Source organism: Oncorhynchus mykiss, chromosome 1, assembly GCF_057628025.1.
Source record: "Oncorhynchus mykiss isolate SJ-2025 chromosome 1, ASM5762802v1, whole genome shotgun sequence".
NCBI lineage: Eukaryota > Metazoa > Chordata > Actinopteri > Salmoniformes > Salmonidae > Oncorhynchus > Oncorhynchus mykiss.
The window spans coordinates 15892501-15909232 of record NC_143022.1 but is presented as its reverse complement, the minus strand read 5'-3'; the positions used below and the strand labels follow the sequence as shown (position 1 = coordinate 15909232).

The following is a 16732-nucleotide window of genomic DNA, read 5'->3' as shown; positions in this document are numbered from 1 at the left end:
CCTTCACCACATTGTCATCAATCCCAATATGCTGGTTCAATTTGCTATTATGCACATAGCAACATAGGGAAAGTCGTAAATTCTACGGCACATTGAAGATTATGCTTCAGAACCACGGACAGCAACCATATCCAACGTGGGAGAAAGTGCATTTGTTCTAAAATAATATTTGATTTATTAGTGTTGCACCATTATTTTTACATAATATAACCACATACAATTCCAGTTTCACGTCTTAGAGGGATGGACTGTGCCATCCCTGTGGTCCCTGCAATGAATTAGTCCACTGAGACTGGCACGAATCAGACAGGTGACTTGTGCACCATGAAAAAAATATATATGTTGTGACTGCTCGACTAAAGAAATGTTGGTTGACCAACAGCCTATCGACCAAACAACTAAATGGGGTCAGCCCTAGTTTTTTTAATAGTACTTTTTACCCCTTTTTCTTCCCAATTGGTAGTGTGTGAATTGGACAATTTTTCAGTCAAAATCTAACAAGTACTTTAGAGTGTCAGGGAAAATGTATGGAGTAAAAATTACATTATTTTTCTAGGAATGTACTAAAAGTTGGCAAAAATATAAATTGTAAAGTAAAGTACAGACCCCCCCCCCCAAAAAAAAACGACTTAAGTAGTACTTTAAAGTATTTTTACTTAAGTACATTACAGCACTTTGAAGACCTGTCTGGTAGAAACAGCTGTTGCCAATAAACCACATGGGAGAATTGACTGTAATGTACAGAGATCTTTTTACTGTCCTAATGAGTGTTCTGTAACCATGTAATGAGGATATTAGGAGCCTGACCAGGCCAGTTCACTGTGGCCTAGCTAAGCCAGCTCCATCATGATCGAATTACTCCACCAAAAACCCAGAACATGCGAGGAAACAAACACAGACATATTAACAAACTTGCATAAACTATAAACTTGCCACAAATAAAAGATTGTGGAAGTTGATCAGTGCAGTAATGGTGTATTGATAGGGGGAAACATAGGGGTTCAACAATCAACAGTCCAGAGAGCAACATTTAAATAATTGAACGTACCTGAACCTCTGGCTGATTCTTTGAATGGAAGAGGGCAAAAAAAAGTTAATAATAATAAAATCTAGTTAATAATCAAACAGAAATCCAAAAGCACATTATCAGACCAAGACCGTACAGTATATTAACACATTCTATTCATAGTTCCATAATTACATTTTTTGTAGGAGCAATGTTTCCTTCAAATTTCACTCTACGCTTTCATGGAATAGTTAGAAAACGAGTCCAGTAGTCATAGTTGGAACTCTCTTGACTTTTGAGTGACAGGGAGGATGTTAAGAGCAGTCAAAGAGCCTCTGAGTGACTGCAGCAATGGGCCCCATCTGTTGAGTCAATTTTAGATCAGGGGCTGCTCATTTACAGTTTAAATTCAATTAAATGATGCCCTGATTGGTCTGAATCCCTCAGGTCCCACAGCAATTCTCTCCTCAAGCTACGATCTGTTTGACCTGCTCTCTGTTCTTCAAGTTTCAACGCCGAACATGTCTGTCATCTAGTCCGCACACATGTTATCGTTGACATTGGTAGAAGTGTGCCTAGTTAAAAAGGGCCTGTCTTTCTTAGGACACTTTTTTTGTACTCAACTACAACTTCAACTCCATATTTATAGGTGGCAGAACTCGTTTCCAGCTGCATAACTGTGACAGGTCCTGGGTTTGGATGCCCTTGATTACTAGAACAATACATCGGATGGCCTGGTTAACTGTAATTAGGGCTGTAGCAATACATTTTCATAGCACGTACAGCAAGGGTGTCCAAACTTATCTGCAAAGGAACAGTGTGGGAACAGGCTTTGCTCCAACCAATGTATTATTGTATCGATACTAATTCAGAGGTAAATCATGTTGTATCCTTGAGCATCAATCCAGTATTGAATTATAGTTCTGTCAGATGATTAGAAACTTATTGATTTCCATTCTGTAGAGGTTTGGCTCAGTTAAACAGTATCCCTGTCCCTGAGCTCTGCTGGCCTGTACTGTGGGGGAGGGCTAGAGAAGGTGGCCTCTTATGATCCCACATATTGTATTACATGACGGAAAAGGTTTACTTAGAAACTTAGCTGTCCCCATTTTGAAAAACTGAAAACGAAATGCTAATGGTAAAAATAGATAATTTCTTCTAATTGTTGTTGTGTCATTTTAGAAGGTCATTCCAAACTCCAGTACTGGTTGTGACAGGCCAACTTGTCCATATGAACTGATAAGGTCAAGTTTGTCAACAGTAAAACAAACAAGTAGCTGTCAACATGTCACCCAGGGTGTGTTTTGAGGCATTTTGTTTGTTTACTGTGGTCGTAATTTGACATTTAAATTTGGATAATTTAACAGATGCTCTTGTCCAGGGTGACTTACAGTCAGTGCATTCAACTAATGTTGCAACTGTTTTGTTCTCTTTTGTTTTTGCCACAGTATTTACATGACAATGGTGTGGTGCACCGTGACCTGAAACCAGAAAACCTTCTGTACGCTGACCTCTCTTTGGACGCCCCGCTTAAGATTGGTAACTACATGTACCTGTAGGCTGTTACACAACTGACACCTTCCTAGATAAACTGACTGTCTCCTAGTTAAACTGACTGTCTCCTAGATAAACTGACTGTCTCCTAATTAAACTGACTGTCTCCCAGTTAAACTGACTGTCTCCCAGTTAAACTGACTGTCTCCTATTTAAACTGACTGTCTCCTTGTTAAACTGACTGTCTCCTAGTTAAACTGACTGTTTCCTAGATAAACTGACTGTCTCCTAGATAAACTGACTGTCTCCTAGATAAACTGACTGTCTCCTAGATAAACTGACTGTCTCCTAGTTAAACTGACTGTCTCCTAGTTAAACTGACTCTCTCCCAGTTAAACTGACTGTCTCCTAGATAAACTGACTGTCTCCTAGTTAAACTGACTGTCTCCTAGTTAAACTGACTCTCTCCCAGTTAAACTGACTGTCTCCTAGTTAAACTGACTGTCTCCTAGATAAACTGACTGTCTCCCAGATAAACTGACTGTCTCCCAGTTAAACTGACTCTCTCCCAGTTAAACTGACTGTCTCCTAGTTAAACTGACTCTCTCCCAGTTAAACTGACTGTCTCCTAGTTAAACGGACTGTCTCCTAGTTAAACTGACTCTCTCCCAGTTAAACTGACTGTCTCCTAGTTAAACTGACTGTCTCCTAGTTAAACTGACTGTCTCCTAGTTAAACTGAGGTTACATCTGTTGGGGACATTAGGTATACTGTATAAAGCATATGAGGAACAATTCTTCTGGAGCGCTGTTTTTTTGCGTTACTGATTATTTGGTCTAATCTCGATTTCGCAGGGTGGCATCTTTCAAATTTCCGAAGTGGAGGGGTTACTTTGGCCTTCAGAGGATGGGGTGTTGACTTCGCCACTCACACTAGGCAAAAAATCAACGCTTCCCCCAAAACTAGACCTCAAATTTGATTCTGGGTTCCAAGATGAATTCATTAGTGATTCATTAGTGGCAGGATTCGGGGATCTGGACTTTTGATATAATATGAGTTACTTTGTTTACTACTGTATTTCCTGTTATTGATGTCCATTCCATTATTCCTAAGTAATGGTTAGGCAACAACATGAACTATCCCTCTGTATCATAAAGAACATGTAACATTATTGATACAACTATTAAAGATGATAAGGCCAATGCTCATCTCATCCTTTCAAATGTACACTGAGTGTACAAAACATTAGGATCTCTTTCCATGACATAGACTGGTGAATCCAGGTGAAAGATATGATCCCTTATTGATGTCTCTTGTTAAATCCACTTCAACCACTGTAGATGAAGCGGAGGAGACAGGTTAAATAAGGATTTTTAAGCCTTGAGACATGGATTGTGTATGTGTGCCATTCAGAGGGTGAATGGGCAAGACAGAAGATTTAAAGGTATTTGAACGGTGTATGCTAGTAGGTGACAGGCGCACCACTTTGAGTGTGTCATGAACTACAACGCTGTTGGGGTTTTCATGCTCAACAGTTTCCCATGTGTATCAAGAATGGTCCACCACCCAAAGGACATCTAGCCATGGTCCAGCATCCCTATGGAACGCTTTCAACACCTTGTAGAGTCCATGCCCTGGTGAATTGAGCCTGTTCTGAGGCCAAAAGGGGAAGCAACTCAATATTAGGAAGGTGTTCCTAATGTTTTGAACACTCAGTGTATAATACTAACACTAAACCATTATCTGATCTTCACAGCTGACTTCGGCCTCTCAAAGATAATAGATGAGCAAGTTACCATGAAGACGGTGTGTGGCACGCCTGGATACTGCGGTGAGTTATAAATGGACAGATATATCCCAATGTCAATACAATTGTAGGATCAGGGTGGCCTGGTGTGTTGAGTCACATTCCCACAGTGTTTATTGATTGGTGCTTCCCATTGAACCATAGCAAAACAAAATGTCACACTAATGAAAGGAAATAGAGACCACAGTGGAACTTTAAAAGGGGCAACCCGGGATTGGCTTGGAAATATTGACATATATTATTATATAGACACATACATTGTGAGATTGATATCAGTCCAATGAATCGTCTTCAACCACAACAAAGCAAATTGTTAGGGCGCACTATAAAAAAAAGTAAATGTATAAAATGTAATATGAGATGGATGAAACACAGAAAGTGAATGGGGTCACGGGGGAAGGAACAGCAGCCTCCAGGTGCGTATGTAGTCTGGAGGCTGCAGCACTACCACCAGACCAGCCCCGGGATCAGGGCTGAAAGGTTTAATGGAGGCTGCAGCACTACCACTAGACCAGCCCCGGGATCAGGGCTGAAAGGTTTAATGGAGGCTACAGAGTGCAGCTTTCAAGGAAATAACATTCATAGTTCATAGTGTGTTTATCAGGATGAGCTGTCCTGTGTGGGAGCTGATAGCTCCCTCTCCATCCCTCCCTCCCCCTGTCTCGCCCTGCAGCTCCAGAGATCCTCAGAGGCAATGCCTATGGTCCTGAAGTGGACATGTGGTCTGTGGGAGTGATCCTGTACATCTTGTGAGTTAAAAGAAACTACACTATAAAATCTTGCCCAAGATCTGCGTGTACTCCGTGGGTAGCTGGCAATTTTATGACAAATTGAAGTTCTCTCATCACAGTATTGCAGCTAATGTAACCTTAGATATTCCCCTTTTTCCTATGGATTCTGGATGTAATATGCAAGTCTATTAGAGGTCTCTTGTCTGAAACTGTCCCGTATCTGTCTTTAAATCAAATGAGAGTGGTGAAACAAATAAATCATTCAAGGGAAATGTTGCCTCTCCCCTCAGGTTGTGTGGGTTCGAACCATTCTTCGATCCGAGGGGAGACCAGTACATGTATAGCCGCATCCTCAACTGCGACTATGAGTTTGTCTCCCCCTGGTGGGACGAGGTCTCCCTCAACGCGAAGGATTTGGTGGGTTCCACCGTTTACTTAAAACAGAAGCTTTTATTATGAGAAACACTTATACTGTATTTGAAGGTCTGCTTATAAACATTATTGCTTTCTTTGACAATTATGTAAATGTATGTACAAAGGCTGTTTGGTATTGATTACAATGCCTTTTAATTCTTGGGGCTCTATTTTCGACTGGCGTTAAGGCTGCACTAGTGTCAAACGCACATTTTTTGGCAACTTTGACCTGTTATGCCTTGATCCCACAGACAGCGTCATTGCATTTTGGTACAAAAGTACATTCATTTCCAATGGAATGCTGCGTTAGGTTTGCAGCGTTGCAGTATGGTGTGGTGCGTACGTTGGATTTATTGAATGTATGTGTAGAAGGCTTGACAGAAACGGTACAAGGTGAATGTTGAACTGTTGTTGCACACATCCAGATGATGCTGCGTACCATTTTGCGCAGTGACGCTGTCGGTGTGATTGAGGCATTACAGCCAGATATTTGGGATTTCACCTGTCTTATATCAGCTCGCTCAGTGCTCAGATGGGAGGGGTGGGAATATTTAAGGTGTGTCCTTACAGGGGCGGCAGGTAGCCTCGAGGCTAGAGCGTTGGGCCAGTAACTGAACGGTCGTTGGTTGGAATACCGGAGTTTGCTGTGCTCTTGAGCAAAGCACTTAACCCTAATTGCTCCAGGGTCGCTGTACAGTTGTGACCCCACTCACTGCGGTTGTCTCAGTGGGAGTTGGGAAATGCAAGAAACACACTTGTATTTAACAGAAAAAATAAAAGCACCCCACAAATAATACAAATGTGATCCAAAGTAGTAATTTCAGGCAGTGCATGTATCCTGCACCTTCCATCCCACCGAGAGATGAGAACCTTGGTTAATACCGCTGAACCTAGTATTTACAAGTCATTTTCATGTAACAATTGCTTGTTTTTTGTTTCATATGTTCAAAATCCAAGCCCTCCATAGACTACCCATACCTAATAATGAAGGCTGGTTCAACAGCAATGCATGTCTTTTTTCTCCTGGTGATTTTATGATATCGATGCACTTTACATGCATTTAAACATTTCAAAATGTTTTTTGTTCAATTTTATTAAAAGCAAACTTATTAGAATGATTCACCATCCTGGTTTTATGGTGAGAACATGCGTGGCATGCAATTCAACTTCTGGAGAAATGTGAATGTGATCTGTAAAATGTTTCCAATATGACCCTTCATAGTCTTGTTGTTTTTAATAGTATATGCCCACAAGGAGAAATGATGGTGCCTGTAAACGTATTTAGACAGCCAATTTAAAACAAGTTGTTTCTTAATTCCAAATTTGATTAGAATTATTGTCTCTTTTTTAGGCCTTATCAATATTTAATTTAATCTTGCTTATTGACAACGTTTGGCATGTCCATGCCCAGGCTAATGCAATTTACAGTTGGCTTAGCCCATATATCAGTGTGAACGCCATGTACAGTACCAGTAAAACGTTTTAGAACTACTCATTCAAGGGTTTTTTATTTGTACTATTTTCTAGATTGTAGAATAATACTGAAGACATAAAAACTATGAAATAACACATATGGGCTCATGTAGTAACCAAAAAAGTGTTAAACAAATCAAAATATACTTTATATTTTTTTTAAGTAGCCACCCTTTGCCTTGATGACAGCTTTGCACACCCTTGGCATTCTCTCAATCAGCTTCACCTGGAATGCTTTTCCAACAGTCTTGAAGGAGTTCCCACATATGCTGAGCACATGTTGGCTGCTTTTCCTTCACTCTGCGGTCCAACTCATCCCAAACCATCTCAATTGGGTTGAGGTCGGGTGATTGTGGAGGCCAGGTCATCTGATGCAGCACTCCATCACTCTCCTTCCTGGTCAAATAGCCCTTACACAGCCTGGAGGTGTGTTGGGTCATTGTTCTGTTGAAAAACAAATGATAGTCCCACTAAGAGCAAAACAGATGGGATGGCATATCACTGCAGAATGCTGTGGTAGCCATGATGGTTAAGTGTGCCTTGAATTCTAAATAAATCACAGACAGCGTCACAAGCAAAACACCATCACACCTCCTCCTCCATGCTTCACGGTGGGAACCACACATGCAGAGATCATCCGTTCACCTACTCTGCATCTAACAAAGACACAGCGGTTAGAACTAAAAATCTGAAATTTGGACTCATCAAAACAAAGGACAGATTTCCACCAGTCTAATGTCCATTGCTCGTGTTTCTTGGCCCAAGCAAGTTTCTTCTTATTGGTTTCCTTTAGTAGTGGTTTCTTTGCAGCAATTCAACCATGAAGACCTGATTCCCGCAGTCTCCTCTGCAGTTGATGTTGAGATGTGTCTGTTACTTGTACTCTGTGAAGCATATGGGCTGCTTTTGATTTGTTAACACTTTCTTGGTTACTACATGATTCTATATGTGTTATTCATAGTTTTGATATCTTCACTATTATTCTACACTATTAAGAAAAACCCTGAAATGAGTAGGTGTCCAAACCTTTGACTGGTACTGTATATATTTCCATATTGAAGCCATGCAATTAATTAGAACAATGTGGAATGCAAACAGGTTAAAGTATTTAGCAAAGATGGGATAGGTCTTAATTTTGTTATTTTGTTTCTGTAAGCCATTTAACAAACTATAATGGACCAACATTGGAATTGATTACAAGGCAATACATAAATGACTGTAAATACACAACTTGATGCAACCACATATTTAGCCATGGAGCATGTTCTGATTGGCCAGTGTCAAGCCTCAATTCATTTATTCATCAAAAAACATCCCTTTCACATCCCTGCCAGCACTGCGCCCCTCATTCTTGGTTATGAAAATAGCAGAAATATTTCTCGAACCTATAGCTCTACCACCGGCTCTTAGATTTACCATTGTGTTAGGTTTGTTAAAATAGAGTCCATGATATTGCTGTGGCATTTCAGTCATTTCAGTTTTGAATGCTAGTATGTAAGATATTGTATAGATCAATAAAAACAAAGAAGACTATTAAAACACCTATTTTCTGTTACTAGTATAGTGTGTTTTATGTCATTGTTGTTACCGCCTTGAAAATCACTGATTACAAAGATATACAAGGATCTTGAGCATCATCTCAAGTGGCAAACTGTTATTGGGGGAGGGGTCTATATTAAAGAAAATGATGTCATAAATGTGAAGATTCCATATTGATCATGTGGTGTCTAAATTCAAAGCCTCACTTGGTGTCAATTTAAATAAAGAGAAATAACATTGTGAGCAAAATGATTAATCATATCACTTTAGTAAATGTTTTTGCTTGGGTTGATGACCTTAGATTTGAGAATTTTGAGCCTCCATTTCAGAAAATTATTTGAAAATGTTTAATTGGTGCTACCATCGTTGATGTTGCCATCGTTGGTGTTGCCATCGTTGGTGTTACGACTCCTACTGGTTGGACAATGTTATCATAATGGTAAAAATGATTTAAAGTCATTAAGCTACCACTACAAAGACCCACAAGCTACCTCATTAGTTGATTTAGAATGGGAGGAAGTACCCAAATACATTTAAATAAAAACAATATATAGAAAAATGTAGTTTCCCAAATGCCATAGTAATTCAAGAATGACCCGTATATGACAAATATAAGATGTTATACAGTACTGTAAGATGTTAGGTTTGTAAAAGTTTGTAATTTTGAAAATGTTATTACCTTTATTTAACTAGGCAAGTCAGTTAAGAACAAATTCTTATTTTCAATGACGGCCTAGGAACAGTGGGTTAACTGCCTGTTCAGGGGCAGAACGACAGATTTTTACCTTGTCAGCTCTGGGGTTCTATCTGGCAACCTTCTGATTACTAGTCCAACGCTCTAACCACTAGGCTACCTGACACCTCCATTTAGTTTTGCTCCGGGCCGGATTCAATCAACTTTGCGTCAGCACATTTAATTTAATAAATGTTCTTTCTTTACACAATTACTGTCTTTATCAGACCTGGGTCAAAATACATGTAAAATACTTTTAATATTCGAGTTGTGCAAAATTTTATTTGGGGTTTGCACTTTTGGGACTATTCCATTGCTGCCACAAGGTCAACTAAGTCAAAAAGAACCTTTCTCCCGTTGGCTGTCCCCTTAGGTCAGTAAGCTGATAGTGCAGGACCCCCACAAGAGGCTGACGGTGAAGGAGGCTCTGGAGCACCCCTGGGTACTGGGCAAGGCTGCCCGTTTCTCCCACATGGACACGACTCAGAGGAAGCTACAGGAGTTCAACGCCCGGCGCAAACTCAAGGTGAGCGAGGGGCTTGATGATAGCATCAAGAGTGCTATAATATTTTTGAATAATAAAAACTTGACCATTAATTTGAAAAATGTAGGGCTCGATTCAATCTGTATCACTGAAGTTTAGTGTTATAGGGTGGCAGGTAGCCTCGAGGTTAGAGCATTGGGCTAGAAACTGAAAGGTTGCAGGTTTGAATCTCGGAGCCGACAAGGTGACACTTCTGTCGCTGTACCCTTGAGCAAGGCACCTAACTCCAATTGCTGGAGGGCCACTGGACAATGGTGAGCCTGGCTGAGACCTGCCACTCCCTGTCGGTAACTCAGGGGGAGGTGGGATATGCAAGAAACACATTTCCATTACACGTGGGTAACAGGACAAATATAAGCACCCCCAAAATGATTATTATAGCGAGATTGAAAGTACATTTCTGATTAAGTTGACTGAATGCAGTCTCTGCGAACGCGGGAACAATGCCTTTAAATTTCAATTGCGCTATAACTCTGAACATCAGCAACACGGATTGAATTGAGCCCTCACTCAGAGTAATGCACTTCTTACGACGATAGACATCAACAAACATTGCAGTTCAAATTATTGTATTCCGTCCTGATCCTCTTGGGAAATGTAAGCTTATGGCCCAACCATTGTCTTGAATGGAATGCATGAACCTAATCACCACTATTGTTACATTGACATTCAGATTCTGGCTGAAGCACAGCTATATGCCTCGTCTCTGAGGCAGGCTTGGTGACTGACAGCGGTGTGCCATGTTTCTCTGACTGCAGGCTATCATGAAGGCTGTGGTGGCCACCAGCCGTATGCACGAGGGCTCCCGGCGGCGCACGGACAGCTGCGATATGCCCGGCTCTGACAAGACCACCTCCAGGCAGAGCAGCATGCAGCAGGACCCTCCCCAGGACTCCCTGGAGGGCCAGGCCTGCCAGGGAACGGACACTTCCCAGACCCAGGAGGACGACCAGTGCCCCCCGCCTCTCCCGCCACGCTGCCCCATACCCTCCACCACCAACCCTCCTCTACTGGCTGGGGGTCTCTTCCCCTCCCGTCCACCCACCAGGCCCCCGCTAAGGGGAGTTGATGGGCAGAGACAGATGTCGGTCATCCCCAAGACCGCAGTGGTACGGCCTAGGGTGCCCCAGAAGAGCTGCTCCTCGGTGGACTCCACCACCACCAAGCGGGAGCCGTCCTCCCCGGTCTTGACCACTCCCCCGAGCCCCAAAAGCCTTGGCAACAGATTTTCCATGGGGGTGGAGTCTGGCAGCAAAACGGCACAGTGTCAATGAGTGAGTGGCAGGTACCAAACAGTACGAGCTCCTCACCTACTGTTGTCCTAAAATGGCCGACGTCATTGTGAGAGTCAGGTGAGATGGTAGATGACAACATGGAGGAGGAAGGATGAGAGGGAGAATGGATGTCTAATCTCGTCATATCTGTATCTGTTTAGACCGGGGACAAACGACTACTATACTTCCCTTGATATTTATTGTTCCTCTCTGTGCGTAACGAGTTTGGATACTCATAACGAATTTGCAAATTAACTTCTAACTTTGGTCTAAACTTGGTTTCCAAGTTCCTTTAACCTCTTATTTTTCATTGCTTTTCAAGACAAGGCCTATCTGAACAGGACAAGGCCTCCCTGAACAGCACAAGGCCTCTCTGAACAGGACAAGGCCCCTCTGAACTATTTTACTTCTAAGGCCACATACTTTGTATTCTCTGCACCTTTCTACAATTCAATGTTGGAATCTACAGACTTCATATGCAAATCTGTGAATGCATACACATAATCCTCTCATTCAGGTAGTAAAGATATTGTATTTGTGAGCTTATGAATGTAGTCAAGGTGTATTGTAATGTTTATTTTGCAATAATGGTATTGATCTAATATTTGCACTGTATACATTGATTAATCTACATAGATTACAACAAAAAGCATTCACACTGCTAATCGTTTACTATTTAAGTCAAACTGCACTTTTATTCCTCTAGAAATGTACATGACTGACCAGAATAGCTTGTTTGTGGCTCAAACCAATTTTCCCTTCATTCATTGGTTGTAAAAAATGCTTGGGTAGTTACCCATCTGCTGAAGGAACACACATCATATTCACCTCATCTCTACGACCTCACTGGAGCTACCACTCTACCTCTGTGTGCAGGGGCTTCCAACCCAGTAATGGCAAAACCTGTAAAGAAACTGTTGGACGAGGTGAGGTTATGAGGCAAAGCACAGCATTTCTGCAACATATTGTAAGTGGCAGGTGAGGTGAACCCTCGTTTTCATTGGCTAAGGGCTTTTCTCAATGGAACTCAAATAACTGATCGAATGACTGTCATTAAAATAGTCCATTTCCATTCCAAGGGCCAATCTTCACCTGCTATCTTGTATTCTCACTCTAACATTGCCAAATAGTACGCCTGCATTATACTGCTGACATGTCCATACATGTATAAACCATTCATTTACACCAATGAAATGTATAAAGTATGGCTATTTTACTTATAATTATTGCTTACAAATGCTTTATTTGGGGGTTGGGAGGGGGGTGTAGTTAACAGTGTTGGTTTTGTAATTAGTTTCTGTGTTTCCCGTTTTTCATTCATTCTAATAATTGTAGCCTACCTTTTGAAGGTGACATATTTTAGACAACATGAGATTGATTTAACGGTCATAAGAGGGGAATGTATTGAAGATGTACAGGTCTATACATTTTGTATGTTTGATCATATCACAATAATCTAAATCAATTGGATTTGATTGTCTTGTATTCTACAGAAATATTTAGCACAGCATCCATTCAAGATGGTAGTTGCTGTGTGATGACATAAAATGAATAAAACATTTATTTACAAGTCCAATATTAGCCTGGAAGAGTTATCAGTTTTATAACAAACTGCCAATATGAGAATCTTTAGACGCAAAATAAACACACACCTATCTAGGCGAGGTGCTGGCTAGCGGAGTGGAACAAAATAAAGGAGAGCTCTCATCTGAGCTCCTGGAGTGTGCTGCTCTCCTTTATTTGATTTAAATATGAGAATCTCACCTCACACATACATTTGATTTGATTTAAGGAAAATACAATAAACATTGAAAGAACAGTAAATCAGTGGACAGAGAACTGAATTTTATTGATGTACGTCAGATGATTACTGTGCAGAAAATACCATTAGAGTTAAAGCATGTCACAGATTCACATGGGAATGACGAGGAACAGGGAAGGACAACTCCCCCATGTTGGAAACTAAAGCAGAACAACTGTTGAAGTATAGCATAACTGTACAATATTGTATCGTTGTAGTTGGATTATAATTTGGCCATTGTCTTCTCAGCAACAGAAAATTAGGAAGAAAGTAGGTTTGCTCTCTGAATAACTTATGAGTACAAATTAATTTAAAATAGTGTTTAAAATATTGCCGCAATGTTAGTGCACATAGCAAACATACACAGAGGCATTGAGCCTTGTGAAACTTGATAGGACTCTGGCTGAAGCACTTTGAAACCATTACACAGCATGTGACACATATAAAAGACATGCTGTCCATTTAACACACCTAAAAACATGGCTGTGTCCTAATATTCTTAACTGGCTACCTTATTTCTCTGCCTTTCCATTGTGAAACACCTGGACAGGCATCCATCATATTACTTTCAGCTGTTGCGGTTTTTCAGATCAGTGGTCACAAAGGAAAGGAGACAAGGAAAGGAAGCAGGTTCAGAAATGTGACGTGTCCCTGCCTACTCGCATCCTGGTCTTAAAATGGCAGACAGGAATGCCATAGCACAGGTGACAATCTTTTGAGAGTATAATATATTGAGATGGCTTAATTCTAATTATTTCATCGACATAGTTCTGGGCCTTAGACAACAGTCACTGAGTTGTGAAGAAACCATTTCACCTGGAACCAGTCAGGGCAGGAGACACATGTATACAAGCGCTCTCGGTCTTTGTCCAAAGGGTGAATCCAACACTACAGTGCTTCTAATAGAGGCCAAAGCGGTGGTTCATGGCAGGTCTGTTGGAAGCTATCCACAGCACAAACATGCATTAATATGGCTCTAGAGAACAGAGTGTAATGAGTGGGCTGCTATTGAATGTCTTTCCATTGTATATTAATCCCCATTGCTATTGAGAGAGTCTTTCCATCATATGTTATACTGCATGGCCATTGAGTCTTTCCATCATATGTTAACCCTCATGGGCACCTTGGCTTGGATAGACATTTTGGAATGTTCAATTACTTGTTGCACACCTCACGGTCTCAGTCTTTTTTTTTATAAGAATGCCCTTCTATTCTGCCATTTCATTGGTTCATCATGACATTTCATATGTTATTGGGAGCCATGTCTGTTCTATATTCAACTACCGTGCTTTACGAGTTATGGTTAGGTGAGTGTCAGGGTTTGTAAAGGTGCAGTTGGGCTGAGTTAAATGGAGACAGTTAAAGCAGCCAAGTAGCATAGATGGAGTACTCCAATGACTGCTAACAATAGAAGAGAGATGGGGGAGCCCTTCATAAACATTACGTTAGAATGAGGTTACCTCCTGTCTTCAGGATTGGTTCATGCTTCACTCTGATCAATGGAACGATCTGTGCAAAGACTTGAGTGACACACGATGACTTGAAGTTGAAATTTGAGCTCAGTCCAGTGGAATAAGTAGCTCAGTAGGTCCTAACGTGGTGGATAGGCTTTAGGTATACTTTATATATTTTAGCCCGGTTAAACCATATTGAAGACTACGCTGCACCTTTAAAAACAATAGTGAGCCCAGTGTTCAGTCTGATTGAACCAGGCTATGGTGTTATAGAAGCAGGAATGAAACAGTCCAGTAGGAATGTCACTTTGGTTCTCCCGACATTTGAACTTGACCCAGATCTTTCACACTGTGCTTAATTACCTCCACATTCAAATTGCAAATGATTATTTTTTTCTTATCATTTCTTATTTGTTTTAGAACTGTACAAGATAAAAAAAAAGATCAATAATGAGTTATACACATTTATAGGACAACATAGTTTACGTAATATTACTATAAAGGACAAACAAGATGTAGTTTTTAGATTCTGAATGCAGTACGCCCCTTTCATTGAGCCGTAAAGCTGTGTTATGCTGAAGAGGTGTCCTGTAGTAGTTGCCTTTTTTAAGCAGCAAATACGTATTCCTAGCCTGTCAACTACTGCCTGTAGCTGTCGCGTGATCCTTACAAGTCAGGGTCAAGACTGCTAGAGCACTTAAGATTTCTCATAATATCAGTTAGCCACATAACCTGCTGATAGGCTATATATATTTTATATCACTCAGCAGTAGCAATATATCACCAGTGGGCAGAGCGGTTTTATTGAATGTCCACCATGGCGTTATAAGGACCAGAGTTCCTATAGTACTCCGCTAATCTCTCACTTCAAAGACACAATGATTGGCTTTTTGAAGACAGCTAGGAGCCCGGCCAACAGTGTAAATGACAACCCACACTAGATTTACCAGTCATTATCCATCTTGGTTCCACACAACACGAATGACGACACGTCATTTTTCCATCAAAGCTCTAGTGAAGAAGGGTGGTTGGCTGGTCCAGTGGAAAAGTGGGTGAGTTTGAGAGAGAGGAAGATGTGTAGAGGGCTGACTATGTCTTGTGGCTATCTTCCACCCCTGGAAAGGGAATAGTGCATCGTTTCAGGTGTTATTCAGGTAGTGTTCATAAGCTCTCCTGTGCATACTGTAGACTCTTCTCCGGACCTCCAGACCCCCCCCCCCAGCCAGGGTAGTCTATATAGAGGCCTACAGGGGCCCATCTTTGGGGGAGGAGGGGGGCTGGGAGGTGCTGCCCGTAGAGCTCTTCAGGGAGCCCAGGGTCTTGCTGAACCAGGAATTTTTGGCCGCTTGGATCTCGTTCATCAGGACTCCCCTCTGGTGCTCCAACTCCTGAGGACGGACAGAACAAAGGAATAAATAGTCACCATAGCAACATGACTAGTCAGTCACTATAATAATCATCAATATTCGTCACCATAGCAACATGACCAGTCAGTCACTATAATAATCATCAATATTAGTCACCATAGCAACATGACCATAGTCAGTCACTATAATAATCATCAATATTAGTCACCATAGCAACATGAAGTCAGTCACTATAATAATCATCAATATTAGTCAACATAGCAACATGACCAGGCAGTCACTATAATAATCATCAATATTAGTCACCATAGCAACATGACCATAGTCAGTCACTATAATAATCATCAATATTAGTCAACATGACCAGGCAGTCACTATAATAATCATCAATATTAGTCACCATAGCAACATGAAGTCAGTCACTATAATAATCATCAATATTAGTCAACATAGCAACATGAAGTCAGTCACTATAATAATCATCAATATTAGTCACCATAGCAACATGAAGTCAGTCACTATAATAATCATCAATATTAGTCAACATAGCAACATGAAGTCAGTCACTATAATAATCATCAATATTAGTCAACATAGCAACATGAAGTCAGTCACTATAATAATCATCAATATTAGTCACCATAGCAACATGAAGTCAGTCACTATAATAATCATCAATATTAGTCAACATAGCAACATGAAGTCAGTCACTATAATAATCATCAATATTAGTCACCATAGCAACATGAAGTCAGTCACTATAATAATCATCAATATTAGTCACCATAGCAACATGAAGTCAGTCACTATAATAATCATCAATATTAGTCAACATAGCAACATGAAGTCAGTCACTATAATAATCATCAATATTAGTCACCATAGCAACATGACCAGTCAGTCACTATAATAATCATCAATATTAGTCACCATAGCAACATGACCATAGTCAGTCACTATAATAATCATCAATATTAGTCAACATAGCAACATGACCAGGCAGTCACTATAATAATCATCAATATTAGTCACCATAGCAACATGAAGTCAGTCACTATAATAATCATCAATATTAGTCAACATAGCAACATGAAG

The 16732-nt window shown here is 40.6% G+C and overlaps 2 protein-coding genes across 4 annotated transcripts in view; one reads left to right on the top strand and one right to left on the bottom strand.

Moving 5' to 3' along the window:
- Positions 1-12591, top strand: part of LOC110486637 (calcium/calmodulin-dependent protein kinase type IV) — a 29109-nt gene extending 16518 nt beyond the window's left edge. The window contains exons 7-12 of the mRNA XM_021558509.3: positions 2455-2545; positions 4257-4331; positions 4981-5056; positions 5329-5455; positions 9571-9723; positions 10500-12591. Of these exons, the coding sequence (XP_021414184.2) occupies positions 2455-2545; positions 4257-4331; positions 4981-5056; positions 5329-5455; positions 9571-9723; positions 10500-11015 (1038 nt within the window). The 3' untranslated portion in view covers positions 11016-12591. The remainder of the gene's footprint in view (positions 1-2454; positions 2546-4256; positions 4332-4980; positions 5057-5328; positions 5456-9570; positions 9724-10499) is intronic.
- Positions 12592-12845: 254 nt separating this feature from the next.
- The window catches only part of LOC110486505 (rab GTPase-activating protein 1), a 141351-nt gene continuing 137464 nt past the window's right edge, over positions 12846-16732 (bottom strand). For all 3 annotated transcript variants that reach the window (XM_090186337.1, XM_090186380.1, XM_036947621.2), the window contains one exon: positions 12846-15658. In XM_090186337.1, coding sequence (XP_090042463.1) covers positions 15515-15658 — 144 coding nt within the window. In that variant the 3' untranslated portion in view covers positions 12846-15514. The remainder of the gene's footprint in view (positions 15659-16732) is intronic.